This window comes from Puccinia triticina, chromosome 7A, assembly GCF_026914185.1.
Source record: "Puccinia triticina chromosome 7A, complete sequence".
NCBI lineage: Eukaryota > Fungi > Basidiomycota > Pucciniomycetes > Pucciniales > Pucciniaceae > Puccinia > Puccinia triticina.
In genome coordinates, this window is record NC_070564.1 from 7,519,008 (window position 1) to 7,540,608 (window position 21,601).

The following is a 21,601-nucleotide window of genomic DNA, read 5'->3' on the forward strand; positions in this document are numbered from 1 at the left end:
TTATTGCCGTTTACAGGGCGGGGGTATTTTTTGCCATCCGGGGATTCGAGGATATAAACGTTGTTATCTAATTTGTTGATGATCTCGAAAGGACCAAACCACCGAGCTTGTCCTTTCGTGTACTTTTCATTCCGAAGTTTCACGGACTGGCCAATATCGTAGACGATGACATCCGGTCCTAGTTTGTCATCGTAAGATTGTTTGTTCTTCAAAGAGCGATCTGCGATGCCAGAGAGAGCTTTGCAACGATTTTCATTGATTTGTTTGATTCGATTCCGGAGTTCGTCTTCTCCAGGGCAGATAGGGTTATTTGTGATCATCTTCTTCTTTTCGAAAGCGAGCGGTGGTGAAACACCATAAGTTAATTCGAACGGGGAAAATTTACTGCTATCGCTCGAATGAATGCGGGTTGAATAGAGTGCAGCAGGTAAGATGGCCTCCCATTTGGAGGGATCGCCGGTAGTATTCAGCCGGAAAATCGCGGCTTCAAGGATACCGTTGTAGCGTTCATTTTTCCCATTTGTTTGAGGGTGATAGCCGGAGGTGTTCGATTTTTTTATTTTCGAAGCCTCAAGAAATTTAAGGAGACCTTTCGAGAGGAAATTCGAACCACGATCGGTGAGAAATTCCTTAGGAGTGCCGAAAGGAACAATAACATGTTCAATAAGAACGTCAGCAATCGCAGCTGCCGTAGCTTCCTTCATCGGAACTGCTATAGGCCAAGACGTGCAATGATCAATTACGGTTAAGATCCATTTGAACTTACTCGGAGAACTCTCGGGCATAGAGATGAAATCCGCGGACCATCGTTCAAAAGGTCCGACAGCCGGCAAAGGAACTTGTTCCGATGTTTGCTGCGTATGACGAGGTCGCTCAAACGTCTGGCAGACCCCACATGTACAAATATAATGTTTAACATCTGTAGCCCGGTGGGGCCACCATCCGCGACCGCGGAGCAGAGATAATGTAGCGTCCCGACCACGATGGCCAAGGGAGTCATGGACCTGGGTGAGCAAGTCCAAACGGTGCTGGAAAGGAATAAAAGGAGACTTTTCGCTCCTCCCCGGACGTCCTGTATAGAGCAAGGTCTCTTCGTCAGCGTCATAAGAAAAATAATCAAGATTCTCTTTGGCTGTATCAATCAAAGTAAGAGAGATGGAAGGAGGGATGGGAGTGTCGTCGAGAATGTAAGGAATAAGGAGGGGCCAGTCAGACGGGTGAAGATCCTCGGAAACGTCCTGGATTATGAAGAGATTGGCCCGCCGTGATAAAGCATCAGGGACGATATTGTCTGAGCCTTTTTTGTATTTAACCTCGATATCCATCTCGGAGAATTCCTTGATCCACCGAGAGAGCCGTTTGGAAGGAACCTTCTGAGAGTGGAGGTACTGGAGAGAAGCGTGGTCGGTGTAGACAATGGTCGTGGCGACGGCGCCGTCCAGATAAACATGCCATTTGCGCCACGAATGAATGATGGCCAGCAGTTCGCGCTCCTGAGCTGGATAGTTTCGTTGGGCGGAATTTAATTTGCTGGACTCAAAGGCGACAGGATGGTCGCTCCCATCCGGACCGAGTTGTAAGAGAACGGCGCCAATCGCAAAGTCGGAGGCGTCCGTCTCAATGGTGTAGGGTTTGGAAGGGTTCGGAGTGAGAAGGACAGGGGCCGTTATCAAGGCTTTTTTCAATTCCAGAAAAGCGGCCTCATGGAGAGGAAACCACTTAACAACCTGGCGTTTGATAACATTTCCTGCCGTCAGATCATGCAGGGGGGAGGCTATTTTGGCGAAGTTCTTAACATACCGTCTGTAGAACCCACACAAGCCAAGAAAACTCCGAACATCATGAACATTTGATGGACAAGGCCAATTATCGACAGCTTCTAGTTTGTCAGGCATTGGCCGGATCCCGTTTTGAGAAACGAGATGACCGACATACTGAATTTCCTTGAGGCCGAAGGAACACTTGTGTCCACTGCAACGCAGCTCTTCAGCTTGCAAAGCAGCCAGGACCGTTTCTACATGTTTAATATGATCAGCCTCTGACGTCGAGTAAATCAATATGTCATCAAGATAAACTTGAACAAAAACATCAATGTACTCACGAAGAATGTGCGTCATCATTCGTTGAAAAGTACTTGGGGCATTAACAAGCCCAAAGGGCATAACAAGCCATTCGTAATGGCCGTATTTCGTCCCAAAAGCCGTTTTGGGTACATCAGCAGGGGCAATTTTCATCTGATGAAAACCCTGCTGTAAATCAATTTTAGAAAAGTACTTCGCACCTTGAAGGGAGTCGAAGCATTCTTGAATCAACGGGAGAGGGTGTCGATCCTTCTTTGTGACAGCATTCAAAGCGCGGTAGTCCACACAAAATCGAAGGGAACCCGAAGCATTTTTGGCGAAAAGAATTGGCGAAGACCAAGCTGAAGTTGAGGGCCGGATGAAGCCGGTGCTCTGTAACTTGTGAAGCCGGGTTTTCAATTCTTGAAGCAATAGGGGAGACATCTGCCGAACGTTCTGATATACTGGCTTCGCGTCCCCAGTATCAATAAGATGCTCAATAACGCGCTCTTTGTGAGAGACCGAGTCAATCGGGTTGAAAAGTTTCTCAAACCGAGAGACCAGAGATCGAAGACAAGAGCCGAAAGGTTCTGAGCCGCTGAAATTTGTCGGAAAACAAGCAGAAGGTGTCTCCCAAGGGCCAAGAACGTTCAGAGTACCGTCAACAATCGTACACACAAAGACTTCCACCGAAGGCTTGCGCATTTCACGGCGAAAAGCTTTTCGAGATAGCGGAATGAGTTCCGGATCCGAGGTGAAAGTTTGAAGAGTGTGAATCGAGGAGGCAGAAGAACCGGAGTGAGGAAAAAAGGACGTCGTGGCACCATTGGGTTTTTGAATAACCCATTCATTTCGTGCCCAGTCAGTTGATTTGACGTTCGTAGCAATCCAATCACGACCCAAAATGATATCGTACTGGGAAAGAGGAGCTACTCGACAACTAACAGGAGTAACAAAGTCGACAAGCATCAGCTTTAAGTCACAAATTTTGTTACTATGAACAACGTCAACAAAAGCGCCTGCAACGGCGTAAGGAGTAGCGGAGAAGGAGGTGGGAAAACCTCGATCTGAAAGAAATCTTTCCGATACATACAATGAACCTGCACCAGTATCTAAGAGAATGTTAGCTAGACGACCCTTGATGGAAAGAAAAAAATCTGTTTTTAGGTTACTTTCATGAACCAAAGAGTTAACCAAGGGTTGATCAAATCCCATGCAATCACTCAAAACATCAATAGATGTCGTACTTACTATCTCGTCTTCAAATGGAAGAGGACACTCTGTCCCCAAATCTGGGTGATCAGAAACATGTACTATAGTCGTTTTCGACACATCACGAGTGTCACAATGGCGCTCAGTCACTTCAGGTTCAACGAGTGTAATTTCATTACAAGAATTTACAAGAAGAGAAGGGACAACAAGAGTCGGCGGGAGAGACAATTCCTCACCGACTAAGCATTTAAAGACTTGCCAGATCCAGAGCCGGAGCCAGAGCCAGAACCACCGGCGCCTCGTTTAGCCTCATATTTGAGCTGCTTGGCCGTCTTCGGCTTGGGACACTTCGAACTGAGATGTCCTTCTTTACCGCAATTGTAGCATGAACAAGAGCCGCCGTCCTTCGAGCCGGATCCACTGGTACATTTGGAATTCGACGAGTCTGCCGCGTCAGCTGGTCGTTTATTGTTACAAGAACCAGAGGCGATGGAGTTTGCAGTGCGGAGGCGGTAAGTCTGGTCTTCTTCTAAGGCAGTGATGACGATCTGGTCAAAACTGAGAGGGGTGTGAGAAACACCAGATGACAGCTGTGAGCTAAGGAGGCCTTAATGGGAGGCCGACGGGACACGAAGGAAGAGGAGAGAAACGACTAAGCACCTGAGAAACACCAGATGACAGCTGTGAGCTAAGGAGGCCTTAATGGGAGGCCGACGGGACACGAAGGAAGAGGAGAGAAACGACTAAGCACCTATTGAGGTGCGAGGAGATGATCGACAAGATGAGTGAGTTCATTGCATGATGAGCAAAACAGCAAAGAGAGAGAAAACAGAAAGGGAAGAGAAACTAAACCTGAGAAACACCAGATGACAGCTGTGAGCTAAGGAGGCCTTAATGGGAGGCCGACGGGACACGAAGGAAGAGGAGAGAAACGACTAAGCACCTATTGAGGTGCGAGGAGATGATCGACAAGATGAGTGAAGAAAAAGAAGAAGAAGAGAAGCGGAAATACAACGGGAGCTAATCTAGATACAGCGACTGAAACCTAAACCTAAGCTACTCATGAACAACGTTGTGACCGATTCTTGCCCTCCTCACCCGCCTTGCCGCAGCATCCACCTAACCCCTTTCTGGCCTTGAACACTACAGGGTGCCGCGTCGTCGTTCAGCGGCCACGAGACCCTTGACTTTGTCCTTGAGTCCACGATTTAATCGAGCAACGAATCCAGAGCTGGCCTCATAGTGAAAACCGTAATTTTTCGCCTTATGTTGCCATTCGCGGAAACGCTGGAAAAAAGATTGAGCGGTCTCATTCGGTTGTTGGTAAAGCTTGTTGTAATCGTCCAGAATGGAATCTTTTGAGACGCAAAGAGGGTTCAAGTCGAGAAGCCAAGAGCAGAAGGAACGCCAATTTCCGGGGCGATTTCCTGAGTTGATAGCGTCCTCATAATCCAAGAATGCCTTATGTTCAAGAAGGCAAAAACCGACCAAGTGCCAAACGTCAGGATGAGCTTGCCGGGAATCCAAAACGGCCGCAAGGGTACCCAACCAGCGCTTAACATTGACCTCAACAGACCCATTATACCGAGGGCAGTTGGTGAACGACCAGTCCTTAAAGACTCGGCCAACATTGGTCTCGTAAAGGCCGAGGCTGGTGACACCCTCAAGTGCAGCTTGTCAAACAGCCGAATCATGGAGGCGGGTAAGAGTTGAGGTGTCAAGGTTGTCCGTAATTCGTGGCGCAGGGAGGGTGAGAGGAGGAATATTGGGGGGAAGGGATACCGTCGCAGAAGGGCCGGCCACCGCAAGGCCGGAGATGCCAGAGAGTCCTAATTCGTTGGGAGTCTGCCGAGCCTTCCCCTTGACAGTGCCATCAGAGTGTGTCATCGTGACATCCCCATCCTCCGAAGCATCCGTATTGCTAGCACCGCAACCCGGTGACTGCAAAGTGTCGCGGAAATCGTCTCCGGAATCCTCAGGGTTAGAAGCTTGAGGTAACCAAAATCGAGGATGCTCGGCCAACCATAATCGTTGTTCCGAAGTCATCGCTTCCAACTCCGCTGGTGTATATTCAGAACCGTCGGCCGGAGCGGCAGGAGCAACGCGGCTGGTACGTCCACCACGATTGACATTAACGCCGCTTAACACTGGGGATCTAGGGATGGCCATTTTCAATGATCTAACTTCAAACAAAAAGTCACAATGATCAGCGTCGATCCTTTGTCTTTCTTGCTAATAATAGAAGCAATCGTGAATCCACTGAACCCGCCCAGAGGGTTATTGTCGGGAAAACAGCACGCCTTAGTATCAAAAAATACTCACCAAAAAGCTGGAATAACCAAACAAAGATATACGTAAGACAGTCGAGTGCCGTAAGGATCAAACTTAGGGATAAATGAGTTTATCAAAGATAGTAGATCGTAGCGGGCAGGAGGACTAATCTAATTGACGGGAGGAAAAAACCAGTTTTTCTCGTAACTCAAAAGGAAATCGAAGAAGGTAATCTAAGATAGTATCGAGTATTTGTCGGTGAGAGCAAGGATTATAAGAAGGTTTTGAAAGGCTGAAAAAATAGCAACTCGCTACCACTGTGGCGGGCGGGGCACAGGTATATGGGCTCAGTGGAAAAGGGGCTTAAGACGCTTTGTAGCTGAAAGTATGTAGATGAGAAATAGGATGATTTTCAAAGGAAGAGGTAGAAAGTCCTCATATTTATAGTAAAAGTATGTACAAGAACGTTGCGCGCATGACAGAGAGAAAGTATGAAACATCAGGGAAAGTATAGGAACGTGGCTGAAACCCGGACCAGGCTGGGCTGGGCCATAGTTATCATAACCAAGGTGAGCTAAGGGGCCTGGCTAAGCCAGGCCAACCAGCCGCTAAGTAGCGGTCGGGTTACCAAGTTAGCCCGACGGCTACACATGACCTGTTGTGATGGAAGCGCACACAGTCTTGCAATTGCATATCAAGAGAGAGAGAGAACTATATATAGTGATCTATGTACAAGCATATCTGCGCCGTAGTCGATTATCTATAGGACTATGTGTATAAGCATACTCATGTCCAAACAAAATTCACACCGTTCAATTCGAAACTCGCACAGCTGCTACGGCGGGTCGATCGGAGATCAAAACTTTCCTGGGAAAGGGCTGTCGAGAGCCAACCTCAACCAAGTTGAAAGCGCAAAACAACCTAGGAAGCAAGAGATAACGACGAGGAGCCAAAGAGCAATCAAAAGATGGATTCCGAACAGAAGGATACCTTGACCCTCAAGATTTACCTGCGACCTACCACTGCTCTTCCGCCACCAGCGTTTGGTCCATTAGGGTTGGGGTTCTACTTGCTCGACCAGCATCCAAGCGTCAGCAATCTGACGATCGAATACGAGGACGGCCTGACCGGCCCTGGGAAGGACAAGAGCTGCAGTGTCCTCTCCAGCTCAGATGGATCCACTCGGGCCACCGACTCACTCGATTCTCTCAGGTTGCTGGCCAAGACGTTTACTGCTTCGCCGACTGAACCAAATACTAACCAGCAACCGGAGGAGACCGATCGGATATTCAAGATATTAGGGCCTTCTTTCGACCCAGTACAAGCAAAAGACATGAATACCCTCACCACCATCGCCAACAAAATCGACCACCATCTAACTCTCCGTACATTCTTAGTCGGTTACTCTCTATCGGAGACAGATTGGTGTCTCTGGGGATTGATCAAATCATCTAGCACGTTCAATGCACTTCTGAAAAGATCCCAACATCCGCATCTCTCGAGATGGTTCAATTTTATTGACTGTTTACCATCCAGTAAATTAGCAATCACTTCCCTACAAGATCAGATCAAGAATTCGGTCAAGGGCCGCTCCAAGGCTGGTGTTGCTTCCGTCAACTTCGACGGAGGCCTACCCGGTGCTGTCAAGGGGCAAGTCGTAACCAGATTTCCACCTGAACCCTCGGGTTATCTTCACATCGGACACTGTAAAGCCGCCATTCTGAACCAACATTATGCTAAGATCTACGATGGGAAATTCTTGGTAAGGTTTGATGATACCAACCCAAGTAAGGAGAAGGTCAGGCATTACTCCAGACCTGATATATATACTTCTGGACTCTCGGATAGAATCTGAAGTACGTTACTTTTTTATCACCTGGTTTCGGGTCTCCAGGAAGAATTTCAAGATGCGATTTTGGAAGATCTAGGATTATTGGGAGTGAAAGGGGATCGGATGTCATATACCTCAGACTATTTCGATCACTTGTGCGGCTATGCAACCGAGATGATTTCAAAAGGAAAAGCCTACTGTGATGACACCGAGCAAGAAGTGGTAAGTTCTGAATTTTCGCTTAAATTGGCACCTTGATGACGTTGTAGCTGGACCTTTTGATGACTTGATTAACCCGGTTTCGTGTTTTCTTTCTCTCCTATTATGCCGGCCCCCAAATTATTGTAGATGAAAAATCAGCGAATGGCCCGCCAGCCATCTCAACGGCGTGATTCAACCACCGAGGAAAATCTCTCGCGATTTGAAGAGATGAAACTAGGTACCCCTGAGGGTTTAAGATGGTGCTTACGTGCCAAGATCAGATATGATGACTTGAACGGAACATTGAGGGATCCAGTTATCTATCGATGCAACATTCTTCCTCATCACCGGACTGGGTTCGTCTAACTTTTAACTCTGCATTTTCTAGTCATACTTGAAATTTTCCCATTGCGATCAGAAAAGTCTAACACACCATGGCTCATGGACTCTATCAGTGAGAAATGGAAGATCTATCCCACCTATGACTTTGCCTGTCCGATTGTCGATTCCATTGAAGGGGTTACTCATGCCCTGAGAACTAATGAGTACCGGGATCGAAATCCACAGTATTGGTGGATGCAGGAAGCCTTAGGACTAAGACGGGTTGACATAAAAGACTTTGCGTGAGCTATGATTGTTCCCAGATTAACTCATTTCTAAAAAAGACTATCTCATCCCTTTTCTCATTTCTTTTCTAGTCGAGTCAACTTTGTCTACACTCTCCTTTCAAAGCGTAAATTGAAGTGGTTTGTGGAAACCGGTCGAGTGAGAGGATGGGACGATCCCCGTTTTGCAACTGTTCGAGGTAATCAACCGCCAAAACTCCTTCCATGTCTATAATGTTGATACTTGTACAAATGGTAGGTATTCGCCGACGAGGAATGACAATCCAAGCAATGAGAGATTTCATGATTGGGCAAGGTGATTCTCAACAGCAAGTCAACATGGAATGGGATGTTCTATGGAGTATCAACAAGCGAATCATCGATCCAATCGTTCCTCGACATTTCGCGATTTCCAACACCAACAAGTGCGTGTCTTGTACTCTTTGTTTATCTTAAATTCTAGTCATTCAATTTCCTTCCCATCTTTTCCATTTCATTCAGGGTCAGTGCCATCATCAAGGGTGGCCAGGGTGTGGCTTATGTCGAAAGTGTACCAACCCACAAGAAGCACCCCGAAGTTGGATCCAAGAGGGTTACTTACAGTCCCACAATCTATATCGAACAAAGTGATGCTTCATCATTTGATGCTGACGAAGAGGTCGGCATTCCCCAAAGGTTGACTTTAATTTGCAACCCCGCTCAAAAAGTTTGCTCTAATGCTCTATAGATTACGTTAATGGATTGGGGGAATGCGATTGTCAAAGTCAAATCAACTGGACCTGATGGATTAGTTTCTGGGCTGGAATTAGAATTGCATTTGGCGGGAGATTTCAAAAAAACGAAGAAAAAAGTACATTGGTTGACGACTGACGAAGCCGGTTCGACCCCATCTGGCGCGGGCTTACAAAACGTAGTCTTACTAGATTATGATTATTTGATTACGAAGAGAAAAATAGATGATGATGATGAGATCGATGACTTCATCACTCCGGTAAGCGAGTTCAGAGAGGACGCCATCGCCGATGGAAACATGAAAACGATGAAGAAAGGCGATATCTTGCAATTTGAACGGAAGGGTTATTACATCGTTGGTCAGTTTATACAACTTGAATTTTCCTGTATACGAGTTGCCTAGGTGCAATAATTATCGCGAGCTTAATGACATGAACAATGTTGGTATCTTTTTTTTTCTTTCTTTTTTTTCGTCGGTGATAGATAAGCCAATTGGTGAAGATACAACATTAGCGTCCGGAAGTGGGAAGGATTGGATCGAACTCATCAAAATTCCGGATGGACGAGCTGCGGGTATTGCCAGCAAAGCCGCACCACCAGCCACCGCCCCTTCGAAAACCAACAAAAAAGTCGCCATCAAATCGGAAGCTATAACAGGAGACTCGAAGAATAAAATGGTACGATGATCCCTCATTTGTCTCGACTTTTTTGCTGTGAAGACCAAGCAGCCATGCCAGCGTAAACTCCGCTATCTTATTCAAGTCCTCCCCCTTTGTGTTCAACATTGCTGATGTACCATCAATTGTTTCAATAGTTTAAGGTTGAGCCTGTCTACGGAAACGACGAGAATGACCAGCCTCCAGTGACAACAAAGATGTATAAAGTCGATAACATTTATCTCAGTTGATCAAAACGGGTGATCACATGATTCATGAATAACCCGCCTTGCAAAAATTATGACGCTGAAGTATTGAAAAGAATTGCATTCCCAGAAAATAGTATGATTTGGGGGTCTGCATCTTGTACGACTCAAATTTGCAACAGTCCCACAGAGGAAATTCTAAATGACATTTCAAAACTTTGAAATTCACTAGCATCACGTCATGTAATGCCCGCGGTATTCTCCAAATTTAATTGAAGGGTCATTTATGCAAAATTGAGTGGGGGATGGGCAGAAATGAATCCTACTCAGGTAGATACACCACATGCAAAATTGGTTCATGAAAGTGGGACAGGTTAAAGTCCTGTATAAAGTGTGTGACATGGAGAACCTGTCATTGTACAGGTATCCCTTTCATCAACGATGCATCTATATTTACGCTATAGTTAGCGTATAATGATGGAACTCAGACGATGATATCGGGGAAAACTATGATGGTAATGGTGATGAACTTGCTCGACTGAGCCTCTGGCGGAGGAGACGTAGTCTTCTCCGCAGCAGAGAGCCGCAGCCGAGTAACCCTGTGACCCAAGTCACAACAGCCCCCCCTCGGCAAGGCTCTAAGAAACCTACCACCAAGAAAAGGCTGTGTCTACATACAAGCTGAGAAAGAGAATAGACTTAAAAAAAAATGAAAGATGAAAAAATAGAAATGAAAAACTAGAAATCTTCATCATAACAATCAAAGCTTCCGCCATCATCAAACTCTTCACAACCAGCCTCATAATTTTCAAACTCAGTGTTACCATAATCATTGAAATCTGGATGGTCATTATCTATGTAGTTGTTCTCGGAGTTGTAGCTGTCATTGAAATTGTTGTTTTCAGAGTCATAGTTGTTGTTGACTGAGGTGGATTGATCAGAGTAGTTGGGATAGTGATGTTCAGATAGTCGGGATGAGGAATGTTGAGGAGATAAGGAAGATTCATGAGAGGCTGGGGAGATATTGTTGAGGCTGTGAGTGTGCAGGTAGGAATTACGCCAGCGGGTTTCTTGCAGGTGTTGTTTGTTCAGGTGGACATTGTTTGGATGTTGATTGCGCAGATTGAAAGCGTGCCGGCGGTTATTGTGTCGGCGGGGATCCTGTGGTTGAAAACGCTGATTCCGGTTAAATATCGGCCTCGGAGCTTCGTCTTCAGAGGCGCTGTCATCATCGCGCAAATCATTGATTGGAGTCAGACAAAAGGATCTGTAGGGTGTACGTTGTTGAGGTGTTCTTGATAGCAAAACTTCATTTTCGTGGTCAGAGAATCGCTCCTCGGGCCGTCTCAAAACGAAGGGAGTCCGAAGCGATGGAACGAACGGACGTCTAGGAGTCATGACGGGGTCCAGCGGCGGCGCAGGTGTTAGGATCGGTCGAAAGAAAGCGGTATTGTCGGATGAAGCATGTACCGTTTGAGTTGTCAGAATAGAACCAATAACGGAGTTAGATTGGTGGCCATCTTTGCTTTCGTTGCTGTGAGAATGCGGTGGATCCACTTCGAGCTCAATGGGTGCCGCAGGTGTTGAGATAGGATAACAGCATTCAGGACCTAGTTCAACCTCTAACTTGGGCTGATCATCCAAATCTGGCTGGTCTTGCAACTCTGATGACAGCTCAGAATCAATCAAAACATCAACATCTCCGGCTATCGAGCTCTTGTCACAGTCACTGACAACGCTTGCATCTTGCATCTCCTCCAGCAATCGATGGTCTTCTTCGCGAGGATCATTAACCGTTTGATGCCGATAACTCGATTGCAGACTAAGACTCCGCGCAACAGTTTGGGGTTTGAGTGGTCCGTGTCGACCTTGAATACAGACTGGCCGATGACTCGCTGAACACTGCGCCGTGCTTGCATTTGGAGTGCTATTGAATTTGAAACAATTTGTCGAAGGGACGGACGGTGGGGTCTGACGAGTACTTTGAGACCTCTGAGAATGTGTTTTTGGGTGCCCTTCTTTCCATGTCCGGGAACGAAGAGTCGGTCGCTTCCAGGATGACTGTTGATGAAAACCACCGTGCAAATTCTGGGGAAATCCAATCTGATTGAATGTCGGAGTGGGCCCGCAGGGGATCGGAGCTGAGAAATTTCCAAGAACGGCTTTCAAGTCCGCCAGGAATAGACGAATTTGACCATGAGCACCGTACAGGTGGGGATCCATTCAGACGTTGAGAAAATATTTGAAGAGATTGAACGTAGAGGTGAATAATTAAGAGAATTAAAAAAAATCTGGTATGTTGCTTCAGGTTGGGAAAGAGGAGGATCAAAAGCCGGTATTCTGCGTCGGTATAAATTTTTTCTTCAGCAAATAAACTGGAATAACAGGAGCGAGACACCTTAAGGGCTCATAACCTGATGGAACTCAGACGATGATATCGGGGAAAACTATGATGGTAATGGTGATGAGCTTGCTTGACTGAGGCCCCAATTATAAACGAAATTTCGAGTTTTATTTTGAAAGTATTCAAAGAGAATTTTGAAACAGAAATGAAATCAAAATGAAAGATTTTTGATTTCAAAATCCTCTCCGAAAAACTTCAAACAACAGGGTGCACATATAAACAATTGTGCATCCCTGAGCAAGTAGCCTGCCGGAGTGGGCAGGCAGGGGCGATATGTCTGTGACATGGGCAAGCTGGATAGAATACAGCTTGCCTGTTCAGGGTGACATGTCCCGCGCGGCCGGCTCCATGGACGTTCGGATCATCTGCGGCAAGATTGTAGCCGTATTGACGTGCGTTTTGTCCTGTGGTCCCGCCGCCAAGGGCAGGATCATATTGCCCCTGGTGGTCCCGGGCTGTCTGGAGGTGTTCGTAAGGGTAGGCCATCTGTTTCGGACTGGACATGGCCATGGCCGCCCAGCCGAGCGGACTGGATCGGCTGGGCTGCGCCCTAGTGCTTGTTTGGCCCGACGAGCACTAGGATGCCCGCCATCCAGCTCGCCGCGAAGGAAGGCGACGAGCTGGATGGAGCGAGGAGCCAAGTCCGCTAGGACTTGGCCTATGTACATGGCCATGTACATAGGCCATTTCTCTGTGAGTGCAATCGTGCAATCTGCTATATTGCACGATTGCGGAAGCAGTTTTTTTCATGTGCCAGCCGACCCCCGCCCGGCGAACTCCGCCGACCCAATACAGCCATTCAATGGGGGGGGGGGGGGGGTCTGAGGCACCAGTGGCCTGGCAACCATACAGGCATACTGCCTGTTCAAAATTTTGATTCCTCGAATTTTGAGATTCTGGAATCTCAAACACCCCTCCCGGGTGTGTTTGAAGAGTTTTGGGATTATTTTGAAATGAAAAGAACTCAAAACAAAGTTGGTTTTGATTTCAAAACAATTTCAAAATAATCTCAAAATAATCTCAAATTTGCGTTTATAATTGGGGCCTGAGCCTCTGGCGGAGGAGACGTAGTCTTCTCCGCAGCAGAGAGCCGCAGCCGAGTAACCCTGTGACCCAAGTCACAACATATAATACCCTAAATTAGCGGGTTTTTAACGCCGCTACGCTAAAATAAATTGTAGCGTTGGTGGTATTACAGTTACAGCTAACTTTTAATTCAGAAGAAAATCATAGATTTTAATCGCTAGAAAGTAGCGGTTTTTAGCGTCTGATTGCTACACTTCAGCTATATTTAGCAACTCTGTGCTAATATAGCAATATATTAGCGTTCCTTATTGCTACACTAATTTAACAAATAATTAGCGGTAATTATTGAATAATTAGCGGTAATTATTGAATAATTAGCGGTATTTATCTAATCTGGGAAAAAACTAGACCTCTAGCTCCAGAATCTATAAGCTATTGATGCCCTAATGTTAGGGCTAAGATAAAGATTTAGCAGGATGTGCATTAGCCCCACTATTGATGCGCTAATTACTGCGCTAATTTGCTCTAATTTGAATGCTTAGCGTTTATCCCGCTAAACTGGCATGTAGCAATGTTTTAGCGGGTGTAGCGGCTTTGGCGCTAAAATACAGCTATTTTTAGCGTTAGCGCCTTCAAAAAGCTAAACTACACGGCACAGGGAACTAGTGTAGCAAGGGTGTCGCTACGCTATGCGCTATATGTAGCGCTGGACCGTTACTGCTCTCACTAACTGCCCAGATTGTTAGCGGCAAGCGCTACACTACTTTTTTAGCGGCCTAAGAGCAACCACATCGGTCGCGGTTTTAGCTCGGATTAGCGTAACTAATCCGACCCCTCAACCGCATCGGGTCAGATTAGTCTTGGAGTAACTACTCCCGGGAGTAGGAAAAGGAGTAGCGAGATGTAACTTTGCTCCCCGCTAATCCTGGGAGTAGAGCCACCCACAAACACTCGGCACAACCCTGGAGTAACTCATCCTACACCACACACTTCGTCACCTCCAACATGCCACCTCGAAAATCACGTCAAACTACGACCACCACCCAGCTCTCTGAATTGACACCAGCCACGCCAACAGCTCAGTCCCAACCTCCAACCCAAACTGACCCTCCTCCGAAGCGCCGAGGCCCAAACTTTACCCCCGAGGAAGATGAGCAGCTTGCGAAGAGCTGGGCTGTAGTATCTCAAGATGCAGTCACATCCAACAACCAAAAGGCTGCCGACTTTTGGGCTCGAGTCCTAGATGATTTCAATCAATTCACACCCGGACCCAAACGAGATGCGGATGGTTTATCTACCAGGTATGTTGTATCCAGCACAGTGGATCCTTTTATGAACCAGTGTATTCATTTACAAATTGATCCCTTCCCTTCCCATCAATCAGATGGAAACCCTTGCAACAGGCATGCCTCAAGTTCGATGCTCTTTACAATCAAATTGCCAATAACCCGGCATCTGGTACTTCACCCGATGATTGGATGTTGAATGCGCGAGGGATGTATCACGAGCAAGTCCACAAGCACTTCACCACCGACCGAGCGTGGATCCTCCTGAAGGATATTCCTAAATTCAAAAAACTCAGCGGCAAAGCTAAGAATGGTCGACCTTCCCACGCATCCGGCTCCCAATCACGACCACCAGATACCCTGTCACCAACCAAACCATCAAAATCCAATGTTCCCGCGGGAGCTCCAAAATCAAAAGACTGGGAACGACCTCCGGGGATCCACCGAGCCAAGTGCAATGTTACCAAAGATGAATACAAGCGAAAGAAAATGAAGCTGCTTGAATCCTCGGAGAAGCAATTGGCCAAGCGGACTTTGGAAGCGAAACGTGCGAATGAAGAAGCCACCCAAGCAAACAATATTCAGGAAGAGTGGGTTGCTCTTGATCAAGAGAAGAATGAAATGACTCTTATGTTTCAAGATGTCAATGCCTGCACTGACGAGTATGCTCAAGCGTACCTGCTAGCCAAGAAGAAGTCCATCTTAGACAATTTGAAGAATGGTCGTGATACCTCCAACCACTCTGTCCAGCGATCTTCGAGAGCCTCCAATGAAAGAACCTCAAGGCCTCCAACTAGTGAGAATGAAGGAACCTCAAGGCCTCCGACTAGCGAAAATGATGGAAACTCAAGGCCTCCGACTAGCGAGAAGGACAGCAATGATGATGAGTCGGAAGAGGAAGAAGATAAGTCGGATGAGGGAGAATCAGACCGCAAAAGCAACTCCGATCCAACTCAAACCCAGAACGCCGTTGGTCCAAGTCAAGAGGAGGAATTTCCCCTACATCCTGACCTTGCATTTATGTAGCTTTCACGTCTATTTTTTTCATTTCCTATGAAATCTTATCTCAATCTGTTCTCCTTTGTTATAATCTTCAATCCATGAGAGAAATGAAGAGATCGATCGATCTCTATGACATTGTCCGATCTCAATTGATCTCAGAGATTGATTTATTGATCTCTATGAGATCTATGTATCAATCTGTTTGAGCTCAATGAGAGAAAACAAAGTGCAAGGGACTTTGATATCTATTGAGTGTCCAGACTGACTGGTAGATCGAGAGAGAAAAACAAATCAATGGAGACAGGCATTGATGGTAGATCAAGAGATAAAAACAAAACAGTGGAGACAGCAATTTTGAGAACAAAGAGATAAAAAACAAGATGGGCTTTGATTTCAACTTTTGAATTCACTTGTTGTCTGAAGAGCTATCGCTATTGTGGTTGGGTGTGTTGTCATCAGATGTATCAGATTGGACTGCCTTATCCCATAGGTTTGCAATGAGGTCGCTGGTCAGTTTACGATTGACAAGTTGTGATCTCATCTCGATTTCTCGTACGCGTTGCTCAAGAATGGTGTACGGTGTATCTCGCGGAGGAATGAGCTTCGTTGAGGAGGCAAGTGGAGGGTACGATTTTGGCTCGGCTTGCAATTCCACAATCATGTTATGAAGGATAATACAAGTCTTCAGGATTGCTGTAATGTCGTCCGAGTACCACTGCATAGCTGGTTTTTTTAGGATTTGGAATTGTCCTTGTAATATACCGAATGTACGTTTGATATCTTTTCGGACTGATTCTTGTCTTTTGACGAAGATCTTTTTGGCCCGGTCTGCAGTGTCTGAAAGTGATTTGGACTGAATCAGAGTCGACCAAGGATCGTAGATGCCATCAACAAGATAATAAGGCATTTTGTATGTGTTTTCGCCAAGTTGAAACTCTACACCCCAGGAAGTCCCGTCAAGTAGCAACTGAAAGAGCGGTGATCGGTCTAGAACGTTCTTGTCGTTTAAGCAACCCGGTGTTCCAAAAAAACAGTGCCAAACCCAAGTGTCCTTGGTCGCGGTGGCCTCCAAAACAATTGTTGGGGTCTTTTCCTTCCCTTCGAACTGACCGGCTGATTCCGTTGGGCAATTTTTCCAAGCCCAGTGCATGCAATCGAGGCTTCCAATACATCCTGGGAAACCTCTCGCAGCATTCTCCTCCAGAATCCTTTTCAAATCCTTGTCGTTTGGAGCTCGTAAGTACGTTGGGCCGTGAAATTCTTGGATTGCCCCGCAAAAAACTTCCATGTTTTGTCTGGCAGTTGTTTCAGCCAGCCGACAGTATTTGTCCGTTGCGTCAAGCGGAAGTCCATAGGCTAGTTGTTGGATGGCTGCTGTTATCTTCTGATGGGGGCTCAATCCCAGTTTTCCGGTGCAATCCTATCAAGAAAAAGGAGAATTTCACTGTTTGCTGCTTGGGAATAAAAACATGCATACGTACTGCTTTTTGAACAAAATAAGGATAATTTTTGGTGAGATCCTCTATGATACGGACAACCAGACCTCTCTCCATACAAAACCTTTGGCAAAAGTCGCGAGAGTTGTAGCGGCTGGACTTGCTGAAGTAATCCTTCATCATCGATTCATGGTGCTTCAAGTGGTCTCTGTTAGGAACTGTCTGTCGGGATGTGGAGGCCTTCCGGTGAGTCTAGCTAAATGATAGATTGCTAGATGGGGAAAGCAGGATGATCTCTCCCCGGGTCCCTCTAATGCTAGGGACCTGTGACATGTACATACAACAGTGACATGCCCTCCCTGAGGTAGGTTACGGCGCGCTGGCGCGGCAGCTCATAACACTACCCCGCCCTTAACGCCCAAGCCCCCGGCTCTGCGTCCTAATCCCCGGGTGGCGTCAAAAAACCCCGTAGGGAAAAGCCAACCCTTACTTGAATCGCCGTGACCGCCGATGTCCATCCGCCGCGTTGGGAAATCTTTTGTTGAATTGTTCAAGTAGATCTTGACAGTGCTTGAGGTTGATGGCCGGCTCCCACAAGTTTTCGTCCGGTCCGTAGCCCTTCCATCCCACCAAGTATTCCAATGTTCGTCTTTTCCGCCTACAGTCCAATATTTCCTCCACTTCCCACTCCTCTTCGCCTTCTACCTCGATTGGTCCTGGCTCGGCCGCTGTCCTCCCCTCAATGGTGTCCGGGACCGCCTTCCTGAGTACTGAAACGTGGAAATTTGGGTGTACCCCCTTCATAGAGGGCGGTAGTGTCAGTGTGTATACGGATGGGGATACTTTATTAGAAATAAAATACGGTCCTAGCCACCGATGAGACAATTTCGGGCTTGGTCGCGTTGTCGAGATGTTTCTGCTATTGAGCCAAACCGCGTCGCCGACGCTCCAAGAAGGAGTTTTGCGCACCCGTTTGTTGAAATGCCTCTTCATGGCCGCCTGCGCTTCTTCCAGGCTGGCCTTCAGTTCCTCTTGTACCCCGACGAGTCCTTTGAGCTGTGCTTCAACTGCTGGGAGACACTGTCCTGCCGAGGGGACACCGCCAATTGTCGCATCAAAGCCGTAGTTGGCCTTAAAGGGCGACATCCCTGTCGACGCGTGGTCGTGGTTATTGTACGCGAACTTGGCGGTGGCCAGAATGGGCTCCCAATTGTCCTGTTGATAATTGACAAAGTGCCGTAAGTACTGCTCGACGACTTTGTTGACGATCTCCGACTGGCCGTTGGTCCGTGGGTGATAAGCGGTGGAGGGGCACAGTCGAATGCCCAATGATTTACTGAGCTCCTTGGTGATTTGCGAAATAAAGATACTCCCTCGATCTGAAATGATCGTCTTGGGCGTCCCGTGCAGTTTCCACACATGGCGAAGCATCAGGTCTGCTAGCTCCCCGGCCGTAGTCGTCTTTTGGCATGGGATGAAGTGGGCCATTTTAGTCAGCCGATCCACCACGGTCAGGATGCTATCTGCCCCATTCGACTCTGGCAGATCAGTGATAAGATCATAAGAGATATTGGTCCAAGGTCCTGCCGGTATGGGGAGCGGTTCCAGAGTTCCTTGGGGTTTCTGCGTTGACGCCTTGACTTGTTGACATGAGTCACACCCGTCTACGTACTTGTTGATGAACTTTTTCATCGATGGCCATGTGAAACAGCGCCTGATCAGCGCCAACGTCTTAGCTCGTCCTGGGTGGCCCGCTGGTCGACAGTCGTGGCGGCTTTGCGCTATTGCTCTTTTGATTGAGGCATCCGCTGGCACTTCGATCCTTCCGTTCCGGTATAGCACACCATCCGCCCAGACATACTGGTCTGCGCCCGTTCCATCCGCCTGCATCTTCTCCGCTAACTCAGTCAGTCTTTGGTCATGTGCTGTGGCGGTGCGAATCAGACTTATCAGTTCGGTGTCTGTACGGATCAGGTTACCCTCTGCGGCTTCCAGGGGATCTTCCACTCCTGCGCCGAGTACATCCGCCTCAAAGTACCCCTCGGCATCGTCCAGGTCGATAGTCTCATCCACAAACCACTCGTCCACTTCAGCCCACTCTAGTTCGGATACCGCAGCAAAGGTTTTGGGTGTGATGTTTTCCGGTCGAAGTAGCTGGCCGAACAAAAGTTTATACTCCTTGCTGGGTGCCAGATCCAGGCGTCTTGATAGCGCATCCGGCTTAGTTGCCTGTCTCCCGGGTCGAAATACGATTTCGAAATCAAAATTACCTAATGTCTCGGCCCAACGCGCTTGCCGTCGCGTGAGACTCTTGCTGGTCATGAAGCTCTCAAGGTTTCGGTGATCAGTGTAGACTATGGCTTTTAGGCGGTTGGGTTTACCCTCGAGGTAGTGGCGCCATTCTTTGAAGGCCGCAACAATAGCTAACAACTCCTTGTCAAAGATTTCATAATTTCGTTCCACCTGAATGAGAGATCTTGACAGATATGCTACCGGGTGTAGCTCCTTATCCTTCTTGCATACCTGTGATAACACCGCTCCCAGTGCAAAATCGGAACAATCGCATTCTAGAAGGAATGGTCGGTATGGGTCCGCAATCTTCAGGATGGGGGCCGTTGTGAAAGCCGTCTTCAATGACTCAAACGCTTTGTTGCAGCGCTCGTCCCAAATGAACCGCGACTCTGCCTTCGTGAGATCATGCAGCGGTCTGGTAGTCCTGGAAAACTGGTCAATAAATCGTCGATAGAAGTTAGCAAAGCCAACGAATTGTTGCAACTCGGTGACGTTACTGGGGGCCGACCAATCTGTTACCGCCTTGACTTTGGCCGGGTCCATCCTCACGCGGTTGCAGGATATAAGCAGGCCTAAGTATTCAACCTCGTCCTTTGAGAATTCGCACTTCTCAGGTTTGAGCCAGAGTTGGTGTTTGCTGAGTGTCTCCAGCACGCTGCGTACTGCTTCCTCGTGGTTGGTCCCCTGTTGAGTGTAGACCATGATGTCATTGAGATACGCCGCCGTATCCTTCCCAATCCTGCCGAGCAGGATGTCCTGCATAAATAACTGGAAGAACCCAGGCGCGCCGGTCGGTCCAAACGGCATCTTGAGTGGTGCGAACTGGCTGGCGTGGCAGACGAATGCCAACTTCTCTTCGTCGCCCTCCGCGACCCGCAGGTTCCCGTAAGCATTCCGCAGGTCAAGTTTGGTGAACTTGTCAGCGTTGAGCAGGCTATCCACCAATTCCATTGTCAAAGGGAGGGGGTACTTGTTCTTTACCGTGAGCGCATTCAATTTGCGATAGTCGAAGCATGGTCAAAGATTCCCATCTTTTTTGCCTGTGAACAGCACCGGCGCCGCCCACGGGGACGTCGTCCTTCTGATTTTCCCGTTTTCAAGACCCTCTCTGACAAGTTTATCCAGCGCATCTGTCTCCGCCGGGGAGAGGGGGATTATTCGGCTGGCCTGTGGCACCGCTCCTGGGACAAGATCCACCCTGAAGTCGTACTTGCGCCTGGGGGGTAGCCGCTGTGCCTCGGTTTTGCGGAACATGTTAATGTACCCATGGTACTCTCGGGGCACCATCTCTTCTAGCGTCTTGGATGGCTCCGCACTACGCGCATCCGCTGCCAGCTTTGCCGAAGTGGACCAAGAAGTATTCGCCGCGCATACCATGCTCGGGACCTGTTCGATCAAATTCGGAAGATGTGCCCGCTTGCCAGATGCTCCTAACTCCGTCTGTGAGTGGGGGTAGGAAGTGGACTCACATCGCGGGGGTGTTGTTCCGCATAAAGCGCGCACCCCCTCGTCATTGAACCTCGCGTACCTCCCTACGGGCTCCTCCCCGTCGGTGGAGGTTTTTGTCGGTCTAGACGAAGCCGCCGAAGCAGCCGCGATGGTCCCCTGTCCCGCATCCGGTCGCGTGTGGTCGTTGTTGTTGGCCAACTCTGGGAGTGGTGGTACTGTCGGCGTCTGCGTGGGAAGTTCCAGAATGTGTACCCGCTTGCCAGATGCTCCTAAATCTGTCTGGGAGTGGGGGTTGAAAATGGACTCACATCGCGGGGGCGTTGTTCCGCATAAAGCGCGCACCCCCTTGTCATTGAACCTCGCATACCTCCCTACGGGCTCCTCCCCGTCGGTGGAGGTTTTTGTCGGTCTAGACGAAGCCGCCGAAGCGGCTGCGATGGTCCTTTGGCCTGTGGTCTTCTGAGGGTGACTTCCGCCGCCGATTGGCTCCGGATGTAGTGGCGTTGTCGGCATCTGTGTGGCAAGTCCTAGAATATGTACCCGCTTGCCAGTTGTTCTTACTGGGCTAAGTGAGGCGGAAGAAATGGGGGACTCACATCGCGGGGGTGTTGTTCGGCATAAAGCACGCACCCCCTCGTCAAATCTCCTCGCTTGCCTCGCCCCGGGCTCCACCCCGTCCTGCAAGGTTTTTGTCGGAGTTGACGACACTGTCTCGGCAGTGGCGATCCTCATTGGGCTGGGCTCCAATAATCGGTTGCGCCAGTCGATCCTGTGCCCGTGAACTCTGATCCAGGGCATTCCTAGGATTCCGTCGTAGGTGTCCTTGAGAGTGGTGACGATGAAGGTGGATGGGTTCGGGTCGCGATCGAGTAATAGGTCTACCTCCTGGGCCGACCGGCTGCGAGAGCCGTCGAAGCCGGATATGGTCCTTA

The 21,601-nt window shown here is 48.2% G+C and overlaps 1 protein-coding gene across 1 annotated transcript; it reads left to right on the top strand.

The window, feature by feature from the left end:
- Nucleotides 1–6,510: 6,510 nt before the first annotated feature.
- On the top strand, nucleotides 6,511–9,819 carry PtA15_7A816 (uncharacterized protein; the record flags this gene model as incomplete). The annotated part of the gene is made up of 10 exons (XM_053171462.1): nucleotides 6,511–7,341; nucleotides 7,438–7,596; nucleotides 7,723–7,931; nucleotides 8,031–8,198; nucleotides 8,274–8,380; nucleotides 8,440–8,605; nucleotides 8,682–8,838; nucleotides 8,908–9,271; nucleotides 9,396–9,589; nucleotides 9,727–9,819. 10 exons carry the CDS (start codon nucleotides 6,511–6,513, stop codon nucleotides 9,817–9,819), a joined length of 2,448 nt encoding a protein of 815 aa, XP_053022641.1.
- Between the last annotated feature and the right edge of the window lie 11,782 nt (nucleotides 9,820–21,601).